The sequence below is a fragment of the Equus caballus genome, chromosome 22, assembly GCF_041296265.1.
Source record: "Equus caballus isolate H_3958 breed thoroughbred chromosome 22, TB-T2T, whole genome shotgun sequence".
Taxonomy (NCBI): domain Eukaryota; kingdom Metazoa; phylum Chordata; class Mammalia; order Perissodactyla; family Equidae; genus Equus; species Equus caballus.
This window is the reverse complement of record NC_091705.1, coordinates 38,796,414-38,822,763: the sequence shown is the minus strand read 5'-3', so window position 1 is coordinate 38,822,763 and position 26,350 is coordinate 38,796,414. Positions and strand designations below refer to the sequence as shown.

Here is a 26,350-nt window from a genome sequence, read left to right as displayed (position 1 = left end):
CGCGAGTGGGATGACTGATGGGGACAGGTGTTCAGCTGCAGTGTCAGGGGGACCGCAGTGGGGGAGGGGAGGGGAGGACGTCAGATCCTGCCAGCTCGTCCCCTCTAGGAGGGGCGGCCGTGACTCCACTCCCGCCCGGGGCTGCCAGGCGGGACTGGGCTCCTGGTGGCCAGATTCTCTCCTTTTTCAACATGAGATAAGGGGGAAATCCAGATTTTGCGTGAATTTCCCCAGATGTTTAAATACGTGTTCAGTTTGTTTTGACGAGAACTCTATTGACCAAACAAAACACATCTGTGGGCTGAATGCTGCCCGTGGGCTGCACCTTTACGGCTTCTGCTGCCGGGAAACTGAGGGCGTTAGTCTGGAGGAGCGGGACCCGGGGCCTCACACGCCGAGGAGAAGGGGAGAGACCTCCTTCTGGGCTGATGCCGAGGCCCCAATAGGGCCGGCGGGTGAGACGCTGGGAAGACCTCATTTCAGCTGTTCTGATGGAAGGATGGCTCCCTGCGAGCCCAGTGGACGGGCGGGTTGTGAGCGCTCCATCCCCGGGGGGCGGGGAATCCAAGGCTGGATGCGGGGAGGGGAGTGGGGTGCTGAGAGGTGGGACGGCAGCCCGGATGGCTGAGCTTGGAATCGTGATGTCCCCGTATTTCCCCGCAAGATCAGTGTTCTCAGGTTTAAGTTCTAACTCTCCATCTGTCCGCCTTATTGGAGATCTGCCACGTGCCTGCACTGTGCGGATGAGGGACAGAGTGGGCGCTAGACAGGCCCCCCCCCAGGCCGCCACCCTCCCTCGTTCCTGCTTCCACCCTCTGCCTGGGAAAATCTCTTTCCTGGGAGATCCAGGGACTAGGAGAAGCTGGGGACGGGGCTGGATCTGGGCTTCAGTGGTGTCCCTGCAGAGGCCCCAGTCCCTCCCACCAAGTGGAAAATGTGAAAGTCTGTGGTTTCCCTCCCAGGACTGAGGCCAGTGGGGCTGGGCTTCTGGAGCCTTCCAAAGTGGCTGGTGGTGAGAACGCTTCCTCTGAGAGCATTCCTGTGGGCGGCGTGCCTCACACTGGCTCCCGGGTCTCACCCTCTGTCCCTACCCACCAGGCCCTGTCCCTCTCATGCTCAGACCCCCAGGGCCTTCAGGTCAAGCCCAACCTCCTGACCGTTGCAGCCTAGCCTGCTGCCCTGCCCTGTGGCTGGCCCTGCCAGCTCCCAGGCTGCTCCGGCCCCCATCCACTCACCCTCCAGCCCCAGCACCTGGACTAGCAGTGCTGGCTGCTCTCTGGCCAGGTCATGGTTGCTCCCTTGGCTCCAGGCCTCTGCCCAGGCTGTGCCCTCTGCCCTAACCCGTTCCCCTACCGCTTCCCCTGCTCATCCTGCAGGTCTCAGCCCAGACCCTGCCTCCTCTGAGGAGCCCGCCCTGCCTCCCTCTGCTGCACCCGGAGCCTCCTCTCCTGATCCGTGGCCCCCTCTCGCCCCGCTGTCCCCCTCACTCGCTCTGCTCCAGCCTCATCGCCTCCTTGCTGCGCTTCAACACTCTTTCCTTCCCGGCTCAGGATGTTGGCACTGGCGGCTCCTTCTGCCTCGTCCCCGTCCCCCTGCTCTTCCCACGCTGGCTCTTTCTCATTCTGCAGCTTCCAGCCTAACCTGTGAGCCGCATGCCAGCTTTGTTTGTCGTCCCTCTGAGCGCCAGCTGACGTGTACTCCTTCTCCTGTCTCTCTTGTCTGTTGTCTGTCCCCACACTAGCGTGTCTGCTCCGCAAGGACCTTGAGCATTTTGTTTTTTCACTGCCAGCTCCCTGGCCCAGAGCGGTCCAGGCATAGAGCAGGGAAAGTAGGTGCTCGTTAGGTGAATGAATGAAGCAGAGCTTGGAGGCGCCGTGGGAGGGTTTGGCCAGGAGTGTCTGAGGATGACCCCCTGACCTGCTGTTTGCTGCCCCCAGAGCCGGCTATCTGACTCTGTACGGAGTCGAGGCACTGCCACGCACCCCTGAGAGCCAGGCCCAGGACCGCATCCACTCAGCCGACGTCTTCCACACCTTCCGCCAGCTCGACCTGCTGCTCCCCAAGCTGGCACGTGGCTCCTTGTCAGTGGGTAAGCACCTCGGGGGCCCTGGTGGGTGGGGTGGCAGAGGCACCCAGAGGGGGAGTCCACACTTGAGCTGAAGGGTCATGGGCAACATAGGAGGAGGGACATCTAATGCCCTGAAAGGCAGTAAGACCCCTGTCACTGGGAGTATGCAAGAGCACAGTGGGGGAGGCAGGGCTCGGACCAGAGCTGGGGTTCCTGTGGAAATTCTGATGCAACCCATCTGGAGTGGGGTCTGGGGACCATTCTCGTCCGTGTCTCTCGATGCTCACACGCCCTCGTTGCTCCTAGTTATCGGCCCTGTGCTTTGATAACATAGACACTGCACCCTGGACGATTGTTCTGTCAATTAGGGTTGTCACCGAACTGCACGTTAAGAGTGTTTCCACGTCAGTTTGTAAAAACGCACCTCATCCATTTTCGCGGCTGCAGACGGCTCTCAGGATCAGTAAAGAGCTTCCTGCCAGATGCAGTGTGCGGAGGCCATGGGGACCACTGGGCGTGCTGTCCCCGGCCACTGTCCCCAGCGAGAAGAATCTTCTGGGGCCTTTGTTAATGATACAAGTCTGCAAGCCCCATCTTGGTCCATTTGCATCCGAATCTCCAGGGAGGCTGCGAAACTGCAGGTTTGACAAGTGCCCCGAGAAGGCTGAGGAAAACCGTGTGTCCTGGTCTCAGACACTTGTCACAAGGCCTGGATTCGAATGCCTGTCCTGCTGCTCCCTTGCTGGGGGTTTGGGAACGTTACTTGACTTCTTTCGCCCCAGGTCCTTTCTCTAGAGGGGAATGGTTAGGACAGACTCTGGGCTCAGACAGCTTGAGGTGGTTGACTGGCCCCGAGGTGGTCTCTCTGTGCCTCAGTGACCTCCCTTGTAAAGCGGGAAGAACAGTAGGATCCTCTCAGAGGGTGACTGTTAGGACCGGCTGAGGCAGCAGGAAAAATCCTCTTTGTCAAGCACTTTCTCCCTCTCTCCCTCCCTCTTTCTCCCTCTCTCTCCCTGAGCTAACTACTGCCAATCCTCCTCTTTTTGCTGAGGAAGACTGGCCCTGAGCTAACGTCTGTGCCCATCTTCCTCTACTTTATATGTGGGACGCCTACCACAGCATGGCTTGCCAAGCGGTGCCGTGTCCGCACCCGGGATCCAAACCAGCAAACCTCGGGCCGCCGAAGCGGAACGTGTGAACTTAATGGCTGTGTCACCGGGCCGGCCCCTGAGGGGCACTTTCTATGTGCCAGACAGCAGATTAATCATTGTCTCATTCAGGCTCCCTCCAACTCATCAACTGAGTTCCTTTATTTATATATATATTTCCTACCAAACTTTAACACACTGGAGTGTTTATTTTTTAAAGATTTTATTTTTCCTTTTTCTCCTCAAAGCTCCCCAGTACGTAGTTATATATTCCAGTTGTGGGTCCTTCTAGTTGTGGCATGTGGGATGCCGCCTCAGCATGGCCTGATGAGCGGTGCCACGTCTGCGCCCAGGATCCAAACTGGCGAAACCCTGGGCCGCCGAAGCAGAGTGCGAGAACTTAACCACTCGGCCACGGGGCTGGCCCCTATTCATGTCTCTTATCATCCTTTTAGAGGCAATTCCTTATCTGGTTGAATCCTGCCATTAATGCTGGAAGATTGGTATTATGCCCATTTTGCAGATAAGGCTGAGGCTCAGAGAGGTGAAGTCACTTGTCGTAGGTGGCAGAGCAGCAAAATGGAAACTTGGTCTGATAAAGTCGCGTGCAAAAATCACCTGACACATCCCAGAACCGATTGCTTCTCCAGGAAAGAGTGATTTCCCCATACAGATGCTCCTGGGTTGTCTGGGTAGATGCAGAAGGGGACCCTCGGGCATTCTGGGCGCAGCCCTGGGCGTATAGGACGGCTGCATTTCCCAGTGCGGGCAGCAGGCGGCGATGTTGGGGAAGGTTTCTCCTCTGGGGCCGGAGGCCGGCGGGCAGGGCGGCCCTCAGCGCTCGCCGCGGGCCGGGGGGGAGCCGCGCAGCCTCCTTGTAAGAGCGATTTGGCAGAACCTATGGAAACATAAAATGCGCGTTCCTTTGATCCTGTACTTACGCTCTAGGAATTATCCTGCAGAAATGCTTGCACGTGTCTACAGATACACAGGGGTACTCCTTGCCACGTTGCTTGTAACAGCGAACCCTAGAAACCACTGTAGGGACCGATGGAATGAATCATGCACTCCTGTAAGGGAAACCACGCAACAGGGAGACAGAACAGGACGGGCTGCTGCGAGACGGCATCTACTGTTACTGCGCGAACAGGGGGCGGAACGGCGGCTTCGTTGTGGTTCTTTTTCAATGTGGGAACGTGTGTAGATTCCTGCCTCTGGGAGGGCTGAATGGGATGGAGAGAAGCTTACGTTTTATGATATGCCCATCTGAACTGCCAGAGTTTCTTTTTCTTTTATTATTATTATTTTTTACCATTTGTATGCATTATTCCTCCTCTGCTTTTAAAAATATAAACATTTTAAAAGAAAACCGACCCTTTTGGAGACCTTTAGACCATTGAGTCTGGTGCTTCTCAGACAGTAGGGAGTTGGGGACAGTAGAGAATTAACTAGAGCCCCAAGCTGAGCATCCTGCTTCTTTCTAGAACAGTCATTTCCCTGGATTATCGGGGAGGGGGCTGTTTTATTTGAATATTGTTTTGGGAGAAAGGGCATTCTTATATGAAAGAATCTCAGAGTCTAGTGCAAAAATCTAATGCGTTTTAAAGGTAAAACACAAGACTTTAAAGACGCGTCCCCACTGGGGGCCTTTTTGGACTGTGCCCTCAGGTCTCCAGGAGATAGCAGGGTTTCCAAGGAAAAATTGGAGAGGTACTCAAGCCTGGGGCCCAGAGATGGACAGGGCCTCAGTCAAGCCCACACAGCATGGGAGGCCTGGAGTTGGAACCTGCTTCTCCTGCCTCCAGCTGCGTTACCAGTGGCCCTGGCAGTTCTGACTCCCAGCATTGAGTCATTACACTGGGGCTGGTCAATAATACCTTATGCTAATGGCAAGAATGTAGCAGGTACGATTTACCAAACCCCTACCAGTACCAAGTGTGTTCTGTGTGTAATCTTTTCGAATCCTACGAGCCAGGTTGCTCCCATTTTATAGAGGGGAAACTGAGGCTCAGAGATACAAAGTGATTTGCCCAAGATCATCCTCCTAGGATGAAGCAGAGCTGGGATTTCAACCTGGGTCTCTCTGGCTGCAAACTGTATGCTCTTTCTTTCACAGTTTATTATTATTTCTTAATTATAGAAATAATACGTGAATACATTCTCCTGGGACTAATAATGCTAACAGCCATTGTTTAATTTAATAATGTAGCTAATGCTTACGCGGCCTGTGCCAGGCATCCCTCTTCATGCTTATGTTAACGAATTCAGCCCCTGCATGGTGGGTCCTCATTATCCCAATTTACAGGTGAGAAAACTGAGGCGTTGGGAGGCGAGGGGACGTGGGCTCCTTGCTGCGCTCCTCTGCCTGTCATAAAAAAAAAATCTAATATTACACAAAAGAGAAATTCTCTTTTGACCACACTCTCTCTAACTCTGTCCCCAAGGTCACCATTGTTATCAATTTGATGGTACCCTTCGAGAACAGTATCGGCCTGCAGAAATCAAATGTGAGCCACCTATGTAATTTAAAATTTTCTATTAGACACATTTAAAAACGAAAGAGGTGACATCAATTTTAATAATATATTTTCTTCAACCCAGTCTGTCTAAAATATTAACCCTATAGCATGCAATCAACATGAAAATTATTGAAGAGATACTTCACATTTGTTTCTCACACTCAGACTTTGAAATCCATGTCATGTTTCACTCAGCACACCTCACTTCGGGCCACATTTCAAGAGCTCGACGGTCACATACGGCTGTGGCTTCCCTACGAGACAGAAGGGTTCTAGACCTTTCTCCACACGTTAAAATACAGCATGAGCCCACATTATACTGTTATCCCAAATATGTACAGCAAGCCCCTCTCTTCTCCGTGGCAAGTTTTTTTGTTTTGTCTTGTTTTGGGTTTTTGGTCAACCTAAACTTAGAAATCTTTAGGGGGAAGGGGCCTGCCCGGTGGTGCAGGGGTTAAGTGCGCACATTCCACTTCAGCGGCCCAGGGTTCACCAGTTCAGATCCCAGGTGTGGACATGGCACTGCTCATCAAGCCATGCTGTGGTAGGCGTCCCACATATAAAGTGGAGGAAGATGGGCACGGATGTTAGCTCAGAGCCAGTCTTCCTCAAAAAAAAAAAAAAAAAACCATTAAAAAAATAATAATAAAAAGAAAGAGAAAAGAAAAGAAGTAATTAGGGATGGAAATGAAATCAACTTCTCCTCTCAAGGTGGCTGAACTCCTGAAGTTAAGCTCATGTCTGGCATCGACCACCCGTTGAGAAATGTCACTCTGGGACGTGGTTTTATTCAGACTGTGCCTGTGACGTCAGCATCCTGCCCATCAGCCGGGTGCCAGGTGGAGTCGCCAGACTCCGTTTTCCAGAACCCCCCCTTCTTCACTCCCTTATCAGCTGTTTGAGATACGGACCGAACTTTTCGACTCCGTAAACTATGACTCTAGGATCTTTCACTGGGACTTGCTTGTTGGGGGGAGTGCGGGTTTTGAGTATGTTTCACGTGGTTCACACATTGGGATATAAAATAGTAGCTGAAAATCTCCCTCCCTTTCTTGTGCCCCCCTTCCACTAGATCCCCACTCTCCCCAGTTGGCTGGTTTCCTTAGTTTCACGTGGATCTTCCAGAGTTCTTTTATGCAAATACAAGCAAATATGACTAAATTCTTATTTTTCTCTTTTTTCCACAAATGCATGCCGCACACCCTGTTATGGGCGCTTTGCTTTTTTTCTAACAATATACAGCAGCAACAGGCATATCTTGTGTGAGGTGTAGTGCGTGCCCTGTGCTGTTCTAAGGACTCTGCAGAGGTACTGTAATTTGATCCATGGATCAAAGCACTGCTTTAATTTTTTAAACTTTTTTTAGTCTATTTTTTTTTTTATTATACAACACCATCTTTGGCTCATTTGCCAGATCACATTCACATACTTTCCTCTTTTTTTTAATGGTGGTAAAATATACATAACATAAATTTTACCATTTTAACCATTTTTGAGTGTGCAGTTCAGTGGCAGTAAGTCCATTCGCGATGTTGTGTAACCATGCCGTTATCTATTTCCGGAAATTCTTCATCTCGCCCAACAGAAGCTCTGTATCCATTAAACAGTAACTGCCCGTCGCCCTCCTCTCGGCTGCTTGTTACCTTTCTTCTGCTTCCTGTCTCTGTGAATTTGCCTGTTCCAGGTGCTTCAGATAAGTGAGGCAGACAATATTTCTCCTTTTGTGTCCGGCTTATTTCACTTAGTGTAATGTTTCCAAGATTCATCCATGTTGTAGCAGGTGTCAGATTTCCTTCTTTTTTAAGGCCAAATAGTGCTCCATTGTATGTCTACACATTTTGTTCCTCCATTCCTCTGCTGATGGCACTTGGGTTGTTTCCACCTTTTCACTATTGTGAATAATGCTGCTGTGAACATGGGTATACAAGTGTCTATTTGAGTTCCTGCTTTCGGTTCTTTTGAGCGAATATCCAGAAGTGGAATTGCTGGATCAAATGGTAATTCTGTGTTTAACCTTTTGAGGACGTGCCGGCCTTTCCACAGTGGCTGCACCCTTTTATACTCCCACCAGCGATGCACAGGGTTCTGATTTTGCACATCTTAGCTTGTTATTTTACTTTTTTTGATACCATCCACCCTAATGGGTATGAGGTGGTTTTGCATTGGGGGTTTGATTGGCGTTCGATTGATTGGTGATGCTGAGCATCTTTTCCTGTGCTTATTGGCCATTCGTATATCTCCTTTGGAGAAAGGTCTAAGTCCTTTGCCCATTTTTTGAGTTGGATTTTTGTGGGTTTTTGTTGTTGTTGAGTTGTAGGAGTTCTTTATATATTCTGGGTAGTAGGCCTTCAGCAAACACGTGGTTTGCAAATATTTTCTGCCATGCTGGCGGTTGTGTTTTCATACCGCACTGCTTTTTGAAGTCGTCCGTAAAAGCTGTGTTTACAGTGGTGTTCCAGCTCTGCAGCTGTGCTGTCCGGCCTCGGAGAATGCCGGTCACTCTAAATCTGCGCTGGGAAATTTCCCGGCCCTCTTTGTTAGCTAGTCCATCAGATGCCTCCTGTCAGCATCCAGAATGAGCATCTGCCGAGGTGGCTCCAGCACTTCCTGCGTCCTGCACTCGCCTGCTTGAAGTCCCCACCTGCCCGGGCCCACCCCCCACCCCAGAGATGCCCACGAGACTGGTCTCAAGTGGGGCCTGGGCCTCCAGAGATTTGGAAGCTCCTGGGTGATTCTCCAGACCCCCAAAAGCTGGGAAATGCAGGAAAATAATGTATTTCAGATGAATATTTGGTCTCACTACGTTAAATTGAGAAGTACGTCACCTGAAAAGGTGTCCAGAGATTGTGGAAAAGCACATGGAGCATATTATTTGAAAATGTAACATACTTAAAAAAATAAGCTTAGCCTACATTTTCCACTCTTTCAAACACCCTGTAACATGCAGCCCAGCTTAGAAGCATTGGGTGGATGGGTCTTCCTATTAACACTGCTTTCTGGTTCAGAAAAGCCCATGAAATGGGTTCCAGTACTTTGGAATTTCGTAGCAACCCAAAGTGACTTCCACTTTTCCAAGCAGTGATTTTGAAGAAACCAAATCTTACGTTTGCGTGTCTGTATATAAATATAGCACAGCTTATAGCCTTAACACAGTATATAAATAATCAGCAGCTGGCTAAATTTATACCCTCAACAGTCTGCCCTCGTGGGACGTCTAGGTCTGTACGTAAAGAACTTTCTCATTTGTTTCCATTGCTGTTTGGTTTTCCAGAAATAACACACCACTGTTTATTTAATGGTGATTGCAAACTGGTGATCTGTGGGCCAAAGCCGGCCTTCAGAGTTGCTTGTGTGGCCTGCACACTGACTGAGAATCTCTTACTTAGACGCTAACCTTGAAAAATACCAGAAGATTCCACGTGAGCATCTGGACTTTCAGCTTCTTCTGAAAGCTCGGGCTCCCTGGCCGCGATGGGCTGCGCTTCTCTGTCAGGCCGAGGGCTGGTCAGGGGGGCTCCGTTCCCCGCGGCGCTTCCTGACCCTCCTGCCTCATTCGCTTCACCTGCCTTCCCTGGGGCAGCTGAGCTGGAGACCCCAGACCAATGTGTTCCCTGTTGACGGTCCGTTGGGTCGTTCTCATGTCTCCTGAACGAAGCTATGCTGAGTCTGCTCGTGTGACCTCCACCTGCACGTGGCCGGACATTGCTCTCGGGCCGGACCCTGGGAAGGGAGACTGCTGCTCAGCGTTTCCTGTTCCTTCCCCTGCTGTGTAAAGAAACGCCATTCATTTGATGCATATTTATTGAGCACTTACTATGGGCCGAGTGCTGGGGACACAGGTGACTACAACAAAGGCCCTTGCTCCCGTCCAATGGGGCTGAGACGGGTAATAAGTGAGTCAACGCTTAAAGGTCTTCTCTGTGGCCTCCTTCCCAGGAGCTCCCAGCCGCCGTGGAGTGACACCCACCAGACCCTCGTCCTCATGGAGGTCAGGGCTGGGCAGCCTGGACTGGGGGTGGATCTGTAACCCCCACTCTCTGTGCTCTGTCCCTACAGGGGATAAGGACCAGGTGTGCAAAGTCAAAGGTCACCTGTGGAAGCTGCTGTCCCCAGCCAGGCTGGCCTGCCGGGCCCACAGGAGCAGCTGGCTGGACAGCTACCTGCAGCACCTGGAGGAGATGGGCGCGTCGGAGGAGATGCAGGCGCGGGCTCTGGCGCTGCAGCTGTGGGCCACGCAGGTGGGCGAGGGCGTGCGAGCGGTTCCAGCGGGGGGGGGGGGGGGGGGGCGGCGTGTGTGTGTGTGTGTGTGTGACTGTGGGTGTGTGTGTGCTGCCAGGCACACGCCGGCATCGGGGTGAGTGTGCATACACGAATGCCTGCACAGGAGTGTGCAGTGAGGGGTGTATTTGTGAGTGTGTGCCAATGTGAGTGTGCAGGTGGGTGTGCACACGCACGCCCAGCTGTCTGCCCAGCTCCCTGACTCTCATAACTGTGACACAGTATCAAGAACAGGATCGTTCATTCCATATTTATTTATTTTTTATTTGGAAAAATGTTAGACGTACAGAGAAGCTGTATGAGTAGGAGGAGCCCTTGCCTGCATTTCACTTCGCTGCTTCAGTTTTCACGCTCCACTCCACCCATTTGCCTCCTCTCTCTCCCACCGAGCTTATTGTATTGATTCATTCGCAAATAAGTTGCAGACGTCCTGACTGTTTACCCCTGATTACTTCAGCGTGCCTCTCCCAGGAGCAAGAACATCCTCTCACACAACGGCAGGGCAATGATCAAATTCCGGACGATTGACCCAGATACAGGCTCATTATCTAATACACCGTCCGTTTTCCAATTTTGCCGGTTGTTCCAGTAATGTCCTTTGTGGCTCATCTCGGTCGAGCATCCAGTCCAGACTACACGGTACATTTAGTCCTTCTGCCGTTTTAGATTTCTTTAATATGGAACAATTTCTGTGCCTCTCATTGCTCTTCATGACCTTGACATTATCAAAGTGCAGACCAGTTAATTTGAAGAATCATGTAAAAGTTCCTGCTTTGTGTTGCTTATGTTTCAGCTGCGATGGGGGTGGGGCACAGGCAAGGAGACCCATTCAGGGTGACTTTAGGAGCTGATATGCAGGCTAGAAAACTGGGTCGTCGATAGAGAGACCCTGGGGGTCTGCTCTAGCCGGGTGGTGAGGGAGGTCTCTGAAGGGGAGATGTTTGAGCTGAGCCTGGATGATAAGAGCTGGATTTGGAGACTTGGGGAAGATGTGAGGATAGAATATTTTAGGCAGGGGAAACAGCAAGTGCAAAGGTCCTGGGGTTGGATCATGCTGGGTGTTTGGGCAATAGCAAAGAGTTGAGTGTGGCTGAAGCAGAGTGAGGAGGGGAAGTGGGACTGAGAGAACTGATCATGGAGAGCCTTGTGGATTTTCTCTGGGTGAGGTAGGAGCCCTGGGAATTCTGAGCAGAGGAGGGACAGGATGTGAGGAGTAAGGGCAGAGCAGGGACACCAATGAGGAGACAGTGGTGGCAGGACCAGGTGGTAGCCATGGAGATGATGAGGAAGTGGACGGATTCTGGAAACAGGGAAGACAGCACCAGTGGATTTGGTGATGGGCTGGCTACTGGGGTGAGAGAAGGCGGGGCCTGGCTGCTGCCTCCGCCTGACCTCGGAGCCCCACGCCTTGTCTTGGCGTCCTCTCTGCAGTGACAGTTGCACAAGCTGACATTTCTGGGTAATTCCTCTCCCATCGACTTGCGACTTATTTTTAGTTTTCTCTTAAGCCATTAACGGTCCTTGCAGGCAAAGACTGGCGGCTGGGTTTAATCAGCAGTTGGGGACCCGTTAATGCCTAATAACATATTTATGGGCAGAGAGTTGGAGCTCCAAACTGTGCCCAGAATCCCTTGCAGAAGTGACCTCTGTCAGCAGAACTGGACGCTGGCGGGGGGGCTTGAGTGGAGAAAGCCCAGGGCACGGCCCTTGGCGGCGGGGGAGAACTGGGGAGGTGGGGACAGGACGTCCTCTGGGGCTGAGTTGTGGTAGCATCCAGAACTTCAGGCATAGGCTCTGTGACCCGCCTGCCTGGATCTGAGTCTTGACTTCGCCGCTTCCTGACAAGTCAGCCACTTACCTTCTCAGTGCCTCAGTTTACTCATCTGGAAAATGGAGGTGGCAGCCGCTTCCTCAAGGTGTTGTGATGATGATGAAAGGAGGGGACACATGAAGTCCTGTAACCGTGCTTGGCAGATAACTAACTGGAGCTCAGTGAACAGTGACAAATATTAGTGAGGGCCCACCGTGAGCCGGGCACCGTTCTAGAAGCAGGGGATAGAGCAGTGAGCAGAGCAAAGATGCTGCCCTTAGGGAGCTGACATTCTGCTGGGAGAAGACAGACAATCAACAAGTAAGTATATACAATATATTAGAGGTAATAAGTTCTATGGAGAGTGGAGAAAGCAGTGGAAGGGACTAGCAGAGTGCTGCTGTACGGAGGCGAGTCAAGGAAGGCCTCACCAAGAAGGTGACATCCGAGCAGAAACTTGAAGGAAGTGAGGGAATGAGCCATGTGGATATACAGGATGAGGGCATCCAGGCAGGGGGCAGCAGGTGCAAAGGCCCTGAGGTGGGGATGAGGGGATGGACCAAGCGAGCAGCCCAGAAGCCGGTGCGGAAAGTGTTCCAAGAGGTTGAGAAATGGTGGCTGTGATTGTTTTTATCTGATCAGAGTCGAGTCAGGAAAAATAATTTCAAAAGATATCAGGTGCCTACCATGTGCCAGTCATCCTGTTGAGTGCTTTACAAACATCTCGCAGGAGCCTCGCAAAGGCTCCATGAATCCAGAACCCCAGAGCCTGGGGTCGAGGCTGATGGAGGCTCCAGCATCCGGGGGCCTCGAGAAGGACCCAGTGGGCTGAGCTCTAAGGTCCAGGCAGCGGGTGAGGCCGGCTCTCAGGGGACGGGGCTTGGGGCGGGCAGAGGGAGAAGAGTTCACCGAGGCCTGCCCTGGCACGCCCATCCCAGCCCGGGCTTCCCTCCCAGCTCTGAGCTCTTGGGCAGTGCATGGCCCTGGTGACCCTGGCCAGGCGGGGACTCCCTTGGCCCCATCAGTCAACTTTCATTCTTCTCTTCATTCCCCACCGCTGGCTCGGCCTTCAGCCCTGGTCGTATCCTCAACAGCCATGGCCCCAGGGCCCCAGGAACTCCTGGGTGGTCCTGCAGGGGTGGGGAGAGAGGGGACTGGGGGAGCTGTGGGAGCCACCAGGGCAGAGACAGTTCAGCTGAGCCAGTGACCACAGACGCTGAGACCCCCTGAGGCCCTGCGCCCTGGCGGCGAAAAGCAAGAGCGGAGTTTCCGGTCGGGCAGACTCGGGTGGAATCCCAGCTCTGCCGCTAACTAGCTGTGTGACCTTGGACAGCTCACTTGGCTTCTCTGGGCTTTGTGTCACCATCCTGAAGAGGGGGTGATAAGAATAATCACTGTGCACAGGCCTGGGGTTTTTCCCTCAGCAGTTTTATTCGGAGGCAATCCGGGATTCTTGAACAGTTGCACACATGGCACAGAGAGCCCCCTGGACCCTTCACCGCTTCCTCTGCCGTGAACATCTTACTGAACGGCGATGCATTTTTCAAAACCAAGAAATTAGCCTTGGCGCGTTGCCCTTAACTCACAGGCCTACTCCATTCAGATTTTCCCAGTTTTTCCACTAGTGTCCTTTTTCTCTTCCAGGATCCAATCCCGGATATCACAAGGCACACAGGGATTTTTTTAATCCCCTTAAAAATGTATTTTTTAATCACAAGAAAATGAAAAGAAATATAATCCGTGATCTCCTGTCCCTCGCTCCGCTCTCTTCTCTGGTGGCCCCAGCCTCGGATGGGCTCCCCCACGTGGCGGCAGTGACTGCCACCAGCTGCCCCTGGCCATCTGGCAGTCCCCTTGGAGGAGGGCTTCTGTTTCCCATGAATTCTAGGACAAACGCTGAGTCTGACACTCATTGGCCCAGCCCAGGGCCCCGCGTCCCCTGAGTCCATCGCTGGCGGAGTGGCCGGCCTGGGGCACGTGGCCACCCCTGAGGTCTGGCGGGGGCGGGTCAGCCCCGATGATCTACGCGGACTTGGAGTGAAGGAAGGTGGCTCTCCGAAGGCAGACAGGGCGAAGGAGCGGATGTGGGCCGGCAGGGCGGCAGGTGTCCCCCGCTCCCCCGACTGACAGTGCCGCGAGGAGGCCACATGAGGGCGCGCGGGAGTCGCCCAGCGCAGCGCCTGGCACAGAGCGCCCCTGGAGGTCAGCTCCGCCATGCACAGGATGGGCGCTGCACTCGGGTGGTGGACCAGGCGACTGGCTTCACTGCAGTGGGAGAAAATGAGGTTAGATCGGAAATGTCCTCCTGGGTAAACTGAGGCAAGACCCCATGGGAGAAAGCTCGACTTCCAGGATAGCGAATTCAGAATCTCTTATGGTTGTGTGAGCACACGTGCACGTGCACACGCACACACACTCACACATCTGTGAGTGGAAGGTGGTCTTTGTCACCTCCCTAACTTGCCACAGCTTTTTTCTGAAAGAGGGGCTAAGCAAGCAGCCTCGTGTTCCACTCCTGCTTTGTAATTAGTGAGCGGGGGCCCCCACCTGACTCTCCCGGCAAGATACAATGGCCTTGGCGCTGAGTTAACCCAAAGCTGTGTTATCTATCGCCTACATTCCCCTGGCTATTTAAGTGATAGACAACAAGTGACCTTGCTGGTCTCGGCCGGACCTGGGGTGACGGAGGAAATCTCAGAGAGCATCCGAGGCCCCCACTTGTTCTCAAACCCTGGGGAGGGGCCGGTGGGAGGTGGAAACCACTTCTGAGCACCCACTCTGTGCCCACCGTGGGGGTCACCTGCATTCAGTCTCAGCGACCGTGTGGCGGCCCCTGGAGTGGGCATATTGTTATCCTCATTTTACCAAGAGGGAGGTTCTGAGACCCAGAGTTGGGGGTGATTGTCCAGAGTCACAGGGTGCGGGGAGCTGGGATTTGAGCCCAGCTCTGCCTGGTCCCAGCCCACCTCCCAGGCTGCCTTGGAGGCCCTGGCCCACCTGACACACACCACTGAGCTCCCGCTGTGTGCTGGGCGGTGGGGAGGGACCAGGGAGTGCTGAGTGCCCCTTTTCAGTGACGGGCGTGGCAGTGGTGCCTGCTCCACAGGAAGACTGAGCCGGCGACCGTGGCACCTCCTTAGCTCTGACTTCATCACGGTAGCAAAAGAAAAAGAAAGAGGGAAAACCCGTTTCACCATCCTTGAGGCTTTGGGGCATTTCTTTACTGCCTTTTTCCATATGTTTTTCTTCTGTGGTTAAGATCATGCAGTTTTTTTTAAATCCAACTTTAATTTTACTTAATATTGTATCATCAGCATTTCTCTGTGTCATTGCAGAACCCTCTAAAAATCATTCACTTTCATTCCACTTAAAAGTAGTGCATTGATTTAGAAAATTCAAACACTTTAAAAGGACATATGCAGTGAAAAGCCAGTCTCCCCGCCCTGTCCTCCCATCCTCGCAGCTTCTGTCTCAGAGGCAGCCTCGGTCGCCGGTTTCTTGTGTCTCCTAGAGGTCGTCTCTGCTTCTTCATCTCTGTCCCTCCTTGAACATCCGCACCGTGGAAGCACGCTGAGCCCCCATTCTGCATCTTGCCGTCTGCGTGCTCCCTTGTGTCTTGGCTATAGTCTCACGTCAGTGCGCACAGAGCCAGCTGCTTTGTAATGACTTCCTGTACCGTCTCCTGATGGCTGGATCGTCATTGATCTCATTGATCTCCTATTGATAGACATTGAGGATGCTTCCGATCTGTCACTGTTAGATCAGCACTGCTATAAGTATCCTTGGGCAAATGTGTTTTTCTCTGTGCAATTATGTCTGGAATAGAATTACTAGGGAAACATGGTATTTATGACTATTTACTATTTCAGTATTATGATTGGGTAGGATGGTCATTTATGGTAGACACGAATCTTCTCCAAACTGAGGTGAGGTGGTATTTGCCCACGTCTCGTTTAAGGCTGCCCTGTGCGCATTGTAGCCACATGCTGGATCCCTGACTGTTAATTGTTCAGCTAAGGCTGACGTCTTGGAGCAAGACATTCCATCAATTTTCCTAATTATTTAACTATTGGGAAGTTTTAAATAATTTTTCTTCAAGAAATCCACAGCTTTCACGGTCATCATCGACTGTTGCTGCTTTCTTTATACGTAGACAATCCTCAAAGATTTGAAAGCAAATATTCAGATACTGTATCAGTTCGCTATTGTTGTGTAACAAACAACCACAAAAACCCAGTGCCGTCCACTGATGAGCGTTTACCTAACTCACGTGTCTGTGGGTCCACCGGGAGTCCCCTGGTCTCGCTGGGCTCAGCTGGACAGCCAGCTCTGCTCTGTGTCTCTGTTCCTCCTCTGGGGACCAGCAGGCGAGCCGGTGAGCAGAAATACACACGGTCTCTCAAGGCCTAGACTTGGAACCGCCGTTCTGTTCTGTCAGTTCTGCCTCGTGCTGTTGGCCAAAGCAAGTCACATGGCTGAGCCCAAATTCAGGGGCCAGAGAAATACCCTCTGCCTCTTTAATGGGAGGAAGAAGCGCAGTCACGCGGCGAGGGGCGTGGGAGCAGGATTTGGGGGAGGGCAGTCATCCTCAGATGTTAACTGTAATCTGAATTGACACGCTTCATTCCTATTACTGACACTTTTTTGCTGATTGGCTATGAAGATCACCTATGTGATCTCAGATCAGTGATTTTGCTCAAGGTCAGGGATGCCAAGAATGACCTTGAAGTAGGCACTGGGCTGCACCAAAGCCATGCAGCATATTTTGGCCATGTCCTGAGACTGAAGATGGACGTGAGTCATGCCTCGATGCCTGGCAGGGGTGAGAACCTACTGACCCCTGTGCCTTGGCCAGGACTGTGTCTGTGGCACAGACTGGCCCGCCCTCCCCCCAGGTGTGCTCTCCTGATGGTACCACGGGGACTCCTTCTCGTTGCAGGGGAACATGGGTCCTGCTGCCTTCTGGCTCCTGCTCTTCCTTCTCAAGAATCCTGAGGCCCTGGCTGCCGTCCGTGGAGAGCTTGAACAGATCCTCTTGCAAGCAGAGCAGCCTGTCTCGCAGATGACCACCCTCCCACAGAAGGTTTTAGACAGCATGCCTGTGCTTGGTGAGATGGCCAGACCCTCCAGGATAGCCCCAAAGACTGGGTCATCATGGGCCCCCTAAGCCCTCCCCAGCATGGGCTCCCATCACCCGGGGTCCATCAGTGTCCTCTGACCTAGGGTCCCTCTGGGCCTCCTATCTTAGATGTGGCATCTCCATGCCCTGGTCTCAGCTGCCTGAGGCTCATGGTCTCAGTAGGAGATTTCTGGTTACAAGTGGCAGAAAACTTAAACTGGCTGAAGCAGAAAAGGGACTTTATTTGGAGCATGTAACTGAAAAGTCCAAAGGTATCTGGCTTCAGGCATGGATGGATCCAGGTGCTTTAGCAATGTCATTAGGACTCAGTCTCTCTCCATCTCTCAGCCCCATTTTTTGCTGGGTTGGCTCCAGTCTCAGGCTGACAAGATGGCCCCAGGCTGATGTGTTCTTGGCCCTGTGAGGGTGTGCTTCTCTGCAACATTCCTACCCGAAGTCCCAGGAATGTGTCTCATTGGCTCTTTTGGGTCATATGTCCATCTTGAACCAATCATGGGATTCAGAGAGTTGGGATGTCTGATTGGCCAATCCCAGGAGTTGGGAGTGGAATCAACAGCCCAACCCCTGAAAGTGGGAGAGTACTGGTCCCCAGAGAAAAATCAGGGAGCTGTTTCCAGAAGGGGAATGTAGGCTGGGCAGGCAGAAACAACCAGTATTGATGGCCCTGCTCTCTCCCTAGCCTTCTCTGGTATCTCCCTAGCTCCCACCTTCCCTGACAGCTCTTCTTGGGGGTCAGACGCAAAGCCTCATGTCCGAGGTCTCTGAAGGACTGTAGCAATCACATCTTATCACTTGGCCTTTTTTGACTTCACTGTGTGACAGTGGGCAAGTCGTGCACCGTGTCTGAGCTTCCCCACCTTTCTCTGCAAACTGACGGCTGGGGTGGCATTCGAGTGAGTGAGAGGACAGCTGCTGACCCTTCACTGTTGCTGTCCCTTGCAGACAGCGTGCTGAGCGAGACCCTCAGGCTCACAGCTGCACCCTTCATCACTCGCGAGGTCATGGTGGACCTGGCCCTGCCCATGGCGGACGGGCGGGAATTCACCCTGCGACGTGGTGACCGCCTCCTCCTCTTTCCTTTCCTGAGTCCGCAGAAGGACCCGGAAGTCTACACAGACCCAGAGGTAAATGGCATACCAAGGACCGTGGGAGAAGATCAGTGGTTTTGGGATCAGTGAGATCTGAGTGGCAGCCCAATTCTGCCCTTTGTTTGCTGTGTGACCTTGCCCAGATTTCTTCACCTCTCTGTGTCACTGTTTCTTCGCCTGTGAAATGGACCTCATAATAGCACCTGCCTCACAGGGTTGTCAGGAGCATTAAATGAGATCATGGAAGAAAGGCTTTCGCACTGCCTGGCACACACTGAGTGCTTTGTTAAGTGATACCTGAGTGAGTTTCCTTTTTTTGGAATGTTATAATGTCAGTTTCTCAACACTTTTTCCTTTCCCTGGGCTTCAAGTTGGGACAGACTTTCACAATTGCTAACAGATTTGGCTGCTTACTGTGTGCCAGGCCCTGTGCCATACGCTCATCCATCCATCCATCCATCCATCCACCCACCCACCCATCCATCCATCTACGTATTTATCTATTCATCCATCCACGCATCCATTAATCCATACATCCACCCACCCATGTACCCATCCACTCATCCATCCACCCATCCGTCCACCTATCCACACATCCACTCATCCACCCATCCATCCATCCACCTGTCCATCCAGCCACCCACCCATGCACCCACCCGTCCACTTGTCCATCCACCCATCCATCCACCCATCCACCTATCCATCCACCCATCCACCCACCTATCTATCCATCAGTCTATCCATCAATCCATCAGATCACCCTTCCACCTATTAATTTATTCACTGTTCTATTCACTGGTCCATTCACCTACCTTTCCGCCCATCTTTCATTCAGCACCTACTCCTTGCCCAGCCCTGTGCTCAGCTACAATCCTTACATGACCGCTCTATGATGGAACCAAAGGAAATTGACATTCTCTTTTTTGAAAGTAATTTTAATTTCTTTTATTCTAAATTTCAAAAGTAATATATACTTGTAAAATAGAAATATATGGACATATTTAAAACCAAAAAGTTTTCTTCATTTCCCTTCCTTTCCTGTTCCCTAACAATGGTTTGGAGTACATCCTTTAAATTATTTTTACACCTTTACAGACACACACAACATGCTCACACACATACGTGTGTGTATAGGATCATACAATACATGCTATTCCAAAACTTGCTTTTTCCACTCAACAACCAGTGCTAAAAATTCTTTCCATGTCAGCACACAGAGACCAAGCTCAGCCTTTTAATTAGCTGACACAATCTTGTAACCCGTCCCCTCTCAGTTGGCCTTTACAGTGTTTCCAGTTCTTCCCTCTGATAAACGAGACCGTGACGGACATCCTCGTGCGTCTTCCTTGGTGCACACGTTTGTGGAGACGGAGTCAGAAAAGGGCCTTCTTCCTGTTTCAGGTATTTCAGTACAACCGATTCCTGAACCCTGATGGAACCGAGAAGAAGGACTTTTACAAGGACGGGAAGCGACTGAAGAATTACAGCGTGCCGTGGGGGGCGGGGCACAACCAGTGCCTGGGCAGGGCCTACGCCACCAGCAGCATCAAACAGTGAGTGTGGGGCGGGGTGGGGGGCGCTTCTGCTCCAGCTGGCTGGCTCCCGTCCTCCTCTCCAGGAGAATGGTTTAGGACAGAGGCTCCAGACGAATAGCCGGTGAGCTGTCTCCTGCCCACACATCTATTTATTTGTGTTTTTAAAAATGTGTGCTAACTTTTAAGACTCAGAAGAGCTCCCTTGAAAAGCCAGATTTCTGATCGCTTTTGAAATAATCAGATCCAGCAACAAGTTTTCGCTGCAAGCCTGGTGTCCCGACAACCAGACACTCAGATACCGAACACTGGACGCGCGAGCAGCTGGCCGTGGCTGTCTGTGGCTGCCCGCAGGCTCAGAACCCCTCGGCAGGGACCGGCCAAGGGTCGTTGTTCCCTCCTGGTTATTTTAACGCCCGTGGGCATAAATCCTGTTCCCTGGACCCTCAGAGACTTGGCCCCAGATGACAAACAGATTGGACCAGGGATTATGGCATCTGCTGTGTCCTGTCCGGCCCTTGTGTGATCATAAGCTGCATGGCCTTCTGTGCTTCTGTTTCTCCAACTGTAAAGTGGGGGTTCTGATCGTTCTACATCCCAGGGGGGTCGGGACAGAGGAACCGGATCTAAGTGCTTCACCCAGAGCCTGGCTCGTTGGAGGCACTTCATCCATGTTGGTGACTCTCGTCATTACCGATATCACCATCGTTAATGTCAGCCATCGTGCTACGTGAGTGGGCGCATGACCTTAACCTTCTGGCCTCGAGTTCTCAGCAGTAAATGGAGCTGAGAACGCAGTCGGTTCTGCTCTGACGCCTCCTGTGCGCCCCTGAAAATCACCGGCCTTGCAAAATCACACGGTAAAAACCACAGGGATGGTGGGAAGAGTGCGGCTGGGGCCTCACAGTCAAAAACCTCATCAGTGACATAAAAAAGGAGAAGAACTTATGGAAAGAATATTTTTTTTTTTAAAGATTTTATTTTTTCCTTTTTCTCCCCAAAGCCCCCCGATACATAGTTGTGTATTCTTCGTTGTGGGTCCTTCTAGTTGTGGCATGTGGGACGCTGCCTCAGCGTGGCTTGATGAGCAGTGCCATGTCCACGCCCAGGATTCGAACTAACGAAACACTGGGCCGCCTGCAGCGGAGCGCGCGAACTTAACCACTCGGCCACGGGGCCAGCCCTTTGTGGAAAGAATATTTAACAGGTGTACGCACACTACATGGTTACGAAATCCCTAAGTGCTGCAGTCAACGTGGGGCTTCACTTTGAGAAGGACCTGAAGTTAGCGCATGGCAGTGGGCCGCGGATGGGCTGCAGCGGCGAGGTCCTGTGAAGCTGGAAGCACAGTTGTCTGAAACCCGGGTCCCCCCGGCCTCCCCTACGAGCTGAGGTCGCCGGTGGATAGTTAGTGTCCGCGCATGCGTCCCGTGAATTCCCGCTCAGCTTGGCTGCGCTGGGTGCAGGTGTTGGCATTCTCCTCCTGTTCTTGCAGATGAAACGACATACAAGCTAATGTGAAATTTGCTTTACGCTTCGTTTGTGCCCTGGTGTTTCAATCACGTTGGGACAGACTCACATGTCCAAAACTGGGGTTACAGCAGAACCAACTGCACTTCCTGCCTCGTGAAGTCTGGGGACAGATAAAGAGATAGTGGACCCTAAAGGCTTAGCGCAGTGTCTGGCACACTCAATAAGTTAGCTCATTTGTGATTATTTTCATCTCACTTGATCGTCACGGCAACCCTGCTAGGCGAGTGTCGGTCTAACCCTGACTCCAGAGAGGTCGGTCGTTGCCATGGTCGTGCACCGGTAACGGACGTGCCAGGATCCAAATCCAGGAGTGGGCACACAACCCCCACCTACAGAAACCCACCCTCCAGTATCCTACAGCTTCAGAGCTGGAAGGGATCCATCCCACCTCTTTGACCCTGTTTGACTAGATGGGGAAACTGAGGCCCAGACTGGGAAAGAAACTTGACGAGGGTGCCACGCCCTTAAGAGGCAGAGCCCCACTGTGCGCCCAGCTCTCCTGTCCTGGGCGCGGGCTTCCATCCATCCTGTCTTGCCTCTTCTTCACTCCTTTGGTGAGATCAAAGACGCCCTGCCCTGGGTCGGTCCCGCGTTGGGCACCTGGTTCACGGCGGGGGAGGCTGGTGGGACACAGCAGAAGATGCAGCCCTGACCCTTATTGACACAGGTGGTGGCACGTAAGACCAGGAAGCTGGGCAGGCACCAGTCAACGTCAGGGAGGCTGCCACTGCACTTACAGGCACACTGACCACGTCATGCACGTGGTTTGCACGCTTATTAGATCAGCTTTCCAGAAGATGGCAGTGAAGAGTGCTTGTTCTGGCAAAGTCTGCATATTATAACAGTTTTCCCCCACAGAGGGCAGTAAAATGTCTTGGGGGTGGGGGTGGTGCCTGCTTCTCATCTCGCATAGGCAGCCTGTGGTCCGGCAGCCCTGACCAGGGCAGACAGTAAGTGTTCCAGGAGGCTGGGGTCGGGGTGGGGGATGCATATGGTCCGGGGAGTCAGGAAGGGTCACTGTCCATGTTAATTAGGAGCAGGGAGGCTATGCTGCTGTAACAAATGACCCCCAGTCTCAGTGGCTTGTAAGACAAAGGAACAATTCCCACTCACGAAGTCGGCTGTGGGTTCTGGGGGCTCCTCCTCTCCGTGAAGAGACTCCTGGCCCAGGCTCTTTCCACCTTCCGGCTCTGCCACCTCCACATGAGGCCCACACATCTGTCAGGCAGGAGAGAAAGCTGGAGCCATTTCACTGGCTCTGAAATGCTTTGGGGTGGCAGTGACCCTCGTCACTTCTGCCCATGACCGTCAGCCAGAACCGGCCAGTGGGCCTGCCTCACCCTGAGGGGCAGCCGATGTGGAGGGGCTGGTGGACTTCCCACTCTGCTCTCTCACTCTCCTTTTCCCAAAGTCGGAGTTGGAGCTGGACTCAGGAGGGAGCCGTCACTTTCCTGCCTGACTCTGGACAAGCCCCGGCTCTCCCTCCCACTTTCACCGCCATCTCTCTGCAGATTCGTGTTCCTTGTGCTGACGCGCTGTGACCTGGAGCTGACGAGCCCCGACGCCGAGATCCCCGAGTTCGACCTCAGCAGGTACGGCTTCGGTCTGATGCAGCCTGAGCGCGACGTGCCCATCCGCTACCGCCTCCGCCCGTGAGGCCCGCGGCCCTGCTCACTCGCCTCGCCCAGCCCGCCCCGCATCGCATCGCCGGCTTCCCGTGTCCGCATTCGGCCTGGTTGCAGAGCTGTGAAGGAACACGGCCTGCATTACTACTCTCCTGCTTTTTCCCCAGAAGGCTGTGTCCGGGGGAGGGGAGGGAAAGGAAGCAGAGAGAAGGCGAACTAAGCAAGACCCCAGATCTCTATGGAGCCTCTGCTGCAGAGGCTTGGTGCCAAAATGAGACTCTTTCTGCCCCCAGCTCCCCTTGCTCCTCTCATGATATCCACAAAAGCCGCGGCAGACAGAGCAGAAGTAGGAGACCTCACTGCTGGGCCCCCACCTCCCGGAGGGGCCACTGTACAAGTCCGTGACCATGGTGTGGTCCAGGCTGTAACCAAGCGAAGCAGATGCTGGCCATAAAAAGGCCAACCACGATCCAGCAGTGTCCCTTGAAATAAGCTCTGTCCCCAAATTACTATTAAGCTACCTAAAGCCAAAGGAGTCCCTTAGGTACCTGCTTTCCTGGGTGCCCTGTGCACTGGCCGCTTCGTCCCTGCGTTCACGCTGATATGTGAGAAAATGCAGGAAGGTTCGCCTGAGGCTGGTGCCTCCAGGGCGCAGATGGTGAGCACCCTAAAGACACTGGGCTCTGAGGAGGAGAGTTCTCTGCTCCAGAGCCGCGGGCTCCAGGTGAGTGCTCTCCCGGCACCGAGACTCAGGGCGGGAATGAGAAGGACACAGCCCTGATGGAAGGGGAGCAGCCGGGCCTCCTTAGACGGGTCAAGCCAAAAATAAGTGTTGGTCTCCTCCATTCTCGCTCAGAAGCTACTGCTGGAGGCACAACCCAGTCCGCAGATGTCATTTGTTTGGCCTACACTTAAAAAAAACACATTAGTTGTTACCCTATCATCTTTGGGAGAGTTGATTCAAAATGTCCAGTTTCTCTTGAAAACGTAGGAGATCTGGCCACTCGGGGCCCCTATTTCCAAGGGCAGCCATTGGCCAGAGCGGAGAAGAAGCCGCCTCTCTCATCCAGGGCCTGTGCCTTCTGGCTCCCCAGGGTTCCTGCTTGGTCTGCTTCTCCATTCACACTACCTCCTGTCCCCTGAAGGCGTTCGAGCTTGAAAACTCGGTTCTGACTCTGAGAGGTGATATTGTCGGAAGTGGTGGGAACCTGCTAATCGGTCTTCAGACCGAGGGTCCATCATCTCCTGGGTGTGCCACCCTTTGAACAGACAAATCAATGATGAAAACTAGTTTTTTCATCAGCTTTAGAAAACAAAAACAAAGACAGAAACACAACAAAACAGCTCAAAGTGAAAAATTGCCCAGAAACATTTATTATGATGGTAGTATTATCATTAATATTAGGTCCTGTTTATTGAGGACCTGCTAAATGCGTGTGACAGGCACAGTAGACATAGTTTTTCTGCTTCTCACAGCATGTCTGTGAAGACAGGATGGTTATGTCCTCTTTATGGATAAGGAAACGGGCTCAGAGAGGTGAAGTGACCTGTCCAGAGTCACACAGCTTGTAAGCTGGCAGAATTCCACAAAGACTTATTGTCCCAGTAGCAAATGCTGGATGGGCAGCTCTGCATTCCTTGGGCTCAAGGGGATGGCGGAGGGGCAGTTGTGTGTGGCGTTGGAGAGCTGACAGAGCCAGAGGCAGCCATGGGTGGTTGTATCTCATGAGACACCACAGACACACACATAGTTAAGTCCCTGTAGCTTTAGCGGGAGGGAGAAAAGAGAGCCTGAGATCTCTGAATGTCTCAGGGGCTAGTCTCTTCTGGGAGCAGTGCCAGGGCCTGGGGGCTTCCCTGGCCCTCAGCCTCCAGGCACCCCCAGGATTCCCGGACAGACACTGGGATTGGCAGGAGGCAGGATATCCCCAGGGAAACCCATCTTCACGCCTGGGTGACCCCCGCTGCCGCCTGCTGCTTAACTCTGCAGGAAATCAGGGCTGGCAGCCTCCTGTGGGAGGACGGAGCCGGTTGCCATGGCAACCCTCAGCTGCCTCGGCCTGGCTGGGAAGGGGAGGAAGAAGGCAGCAGACATAGCTGCAGGAAATCTCTTGTGCGTGGCTGCTGCCCTGGCGTGCTAGGGAAAAACCCTTATGATTCCCTTCTTCCAGATCAGGGCCACTTTGCCACCGAGACTAGATTCTCACCTGTGTTCAAAAATGGGCCAATTTCCTTTAAAGGTGGCACCTCCCTGGAGCCACAATCGTGGGAAGAGACGATTCTCCCACCGGGCGGCTCCAGCTGGTGCGGGAGATATTGAAGGACAGCTTGGGAGACAATGATGCAAACCCTCCTTATTTTAATCTTTATTATTTTTCTTCTTTCTTCTTCTTTTAAAAAATATAAGCAATAGGGAAAAGAAAGAGAGATGAGTGGCTTAGCTGTTTGGTAGGTTAGTTATGAAAGGACCTGGATGTCATTGTATTTCTTCGGACCTTGCTTTAGAATCACAAAATTGCGGGACATATGTGAGAAATGCTCCTGGGGTGCCCTAAAGAAGCGTTTCCTTGCCATCTTCATTATTATTATTTTTTTACTGTTTTTTGTATTGTTGTTTCCCAGACGTTTTCCTTTAAACTGACTCTTGTTTTTAAACTTAAGTTTGTTTAAAAAGGGAGCTTTTTTCGATCGTTGTGGTAATGGACAACATGTGTCCCTCACTGCCCAAAATAGAAAGTGACTGAAAAATAAATCCGCTGGGCAGGGCGCCTCCACGCGGGTGTCGCCAAGGCCTGAGGTCTGTCTCTGCTCTGTTACAAAATGAGACGAGCCAGTGTTCGAGAGCGCTAAAGCCACGCCAGCCCCACCCTGAGACTTCCTCCTTGACGACCACGGGGCTGAAGGGACGAGAAGGAGTGAGCTGCTCACTGCAGGGTCAACCGTGCGTTACACCTGGTCCCCGTGCCACCTGGGGTCGCCTCCTGCCACCAGTGGGCCCCACCCACCGTGGGTTGGTGATGTCCCACCTGCTCATTCTCCAGATGGAGAAACAGGCTCTGAGAGCTGAAGTGTCTTACCCAAAGTCACTGATTTTAGCGATTTTTTTTATGAACAGAGTGTTTCGTGAGGAGCCGTGGTTGTCATGCCTCGCTGTTTTAATAAAGAGTTCTATTTTCATATGATATTGTTGAGTGGAAACGTGCCGAAGTGCATTAAAGTATCCCTGTTTGTGGAGCTGGCTCTGAGTGATTCAGACCGAGACTCGGCTGTGTCTAGAGCGACAAGGTTAGAGCCCGTGCAGGGAGCCCAGAGCACCTGCTGTGTGTCCAGCTCTGGGGCGGGCCTTTCATCGACAGAATCAAGTCCCACCTCCAGCCACCCACCAAGGCATCTATTATTGTGTCCGTTTTGACAGAGGAAGGAACTGAGGGTCAGAGAGGGGAAGTGGCTTGCCCAGGGTCATGTGGTTAAGGAGTAGCGGATGCAGGATTCAAGTGCATGCCTCTCTCCCTCCGGGGACTCTGTCCATCGACCCTCCTGATGGCAGAAGAGAGACCGGGCCCCCTAGAGGACCTTGGGGTGGAGGCTCACAGCCCGAAGGAAGACAAG

The 26,350-nt window shown here is 52.6% G+C and overlaps 1 protein-coding gene across 3 annotated transcripts in view; it reads left to right on the top strand.

Moving 5' to 3' along the window:
- PTGIS (prostaglandin I2 synthase) overlaps window positions 1-25,923 on the top strand; it is a 43,512-nt gene extending 17,589 nt beyond the window's left edge. For all 3 annotated transcript variants that reach the window (XM_001501166.6, XM_070246922.1, XM_070246923.1), the window contains 6 exons: window positions 1,938-2,089; window positions 9,792-9,973; window positions 16,763-16,931; window positions 17,906-18,087; window positions 19,453-19,604; window positions 22,628-25,923. In XM_001501166.6, coding sequence (XP_001501216.4) covers window positions 1,938-2,089; window positions 9,792-9,973; window positions 16,763-16,931; window positions 17,906-18,087; window positions 19,453-19,604; window positions 22,628-22,772 — 982 coding nt within the window. In that variant the 3' untranslated portion in view covers window positions 22,773-25,923. The remainder of the gene's footprint in view (window positions 1-1,937; window positions 2,090-9,791; window positions 9,974-16,762; window positions 16,932-17,905; window positions 18,088-19,452; window positions 19,605-22,627) is intronic.
- The last annotated feature ends 427 nt before the right edge of the window (window positions 25,924-26,350 follow it).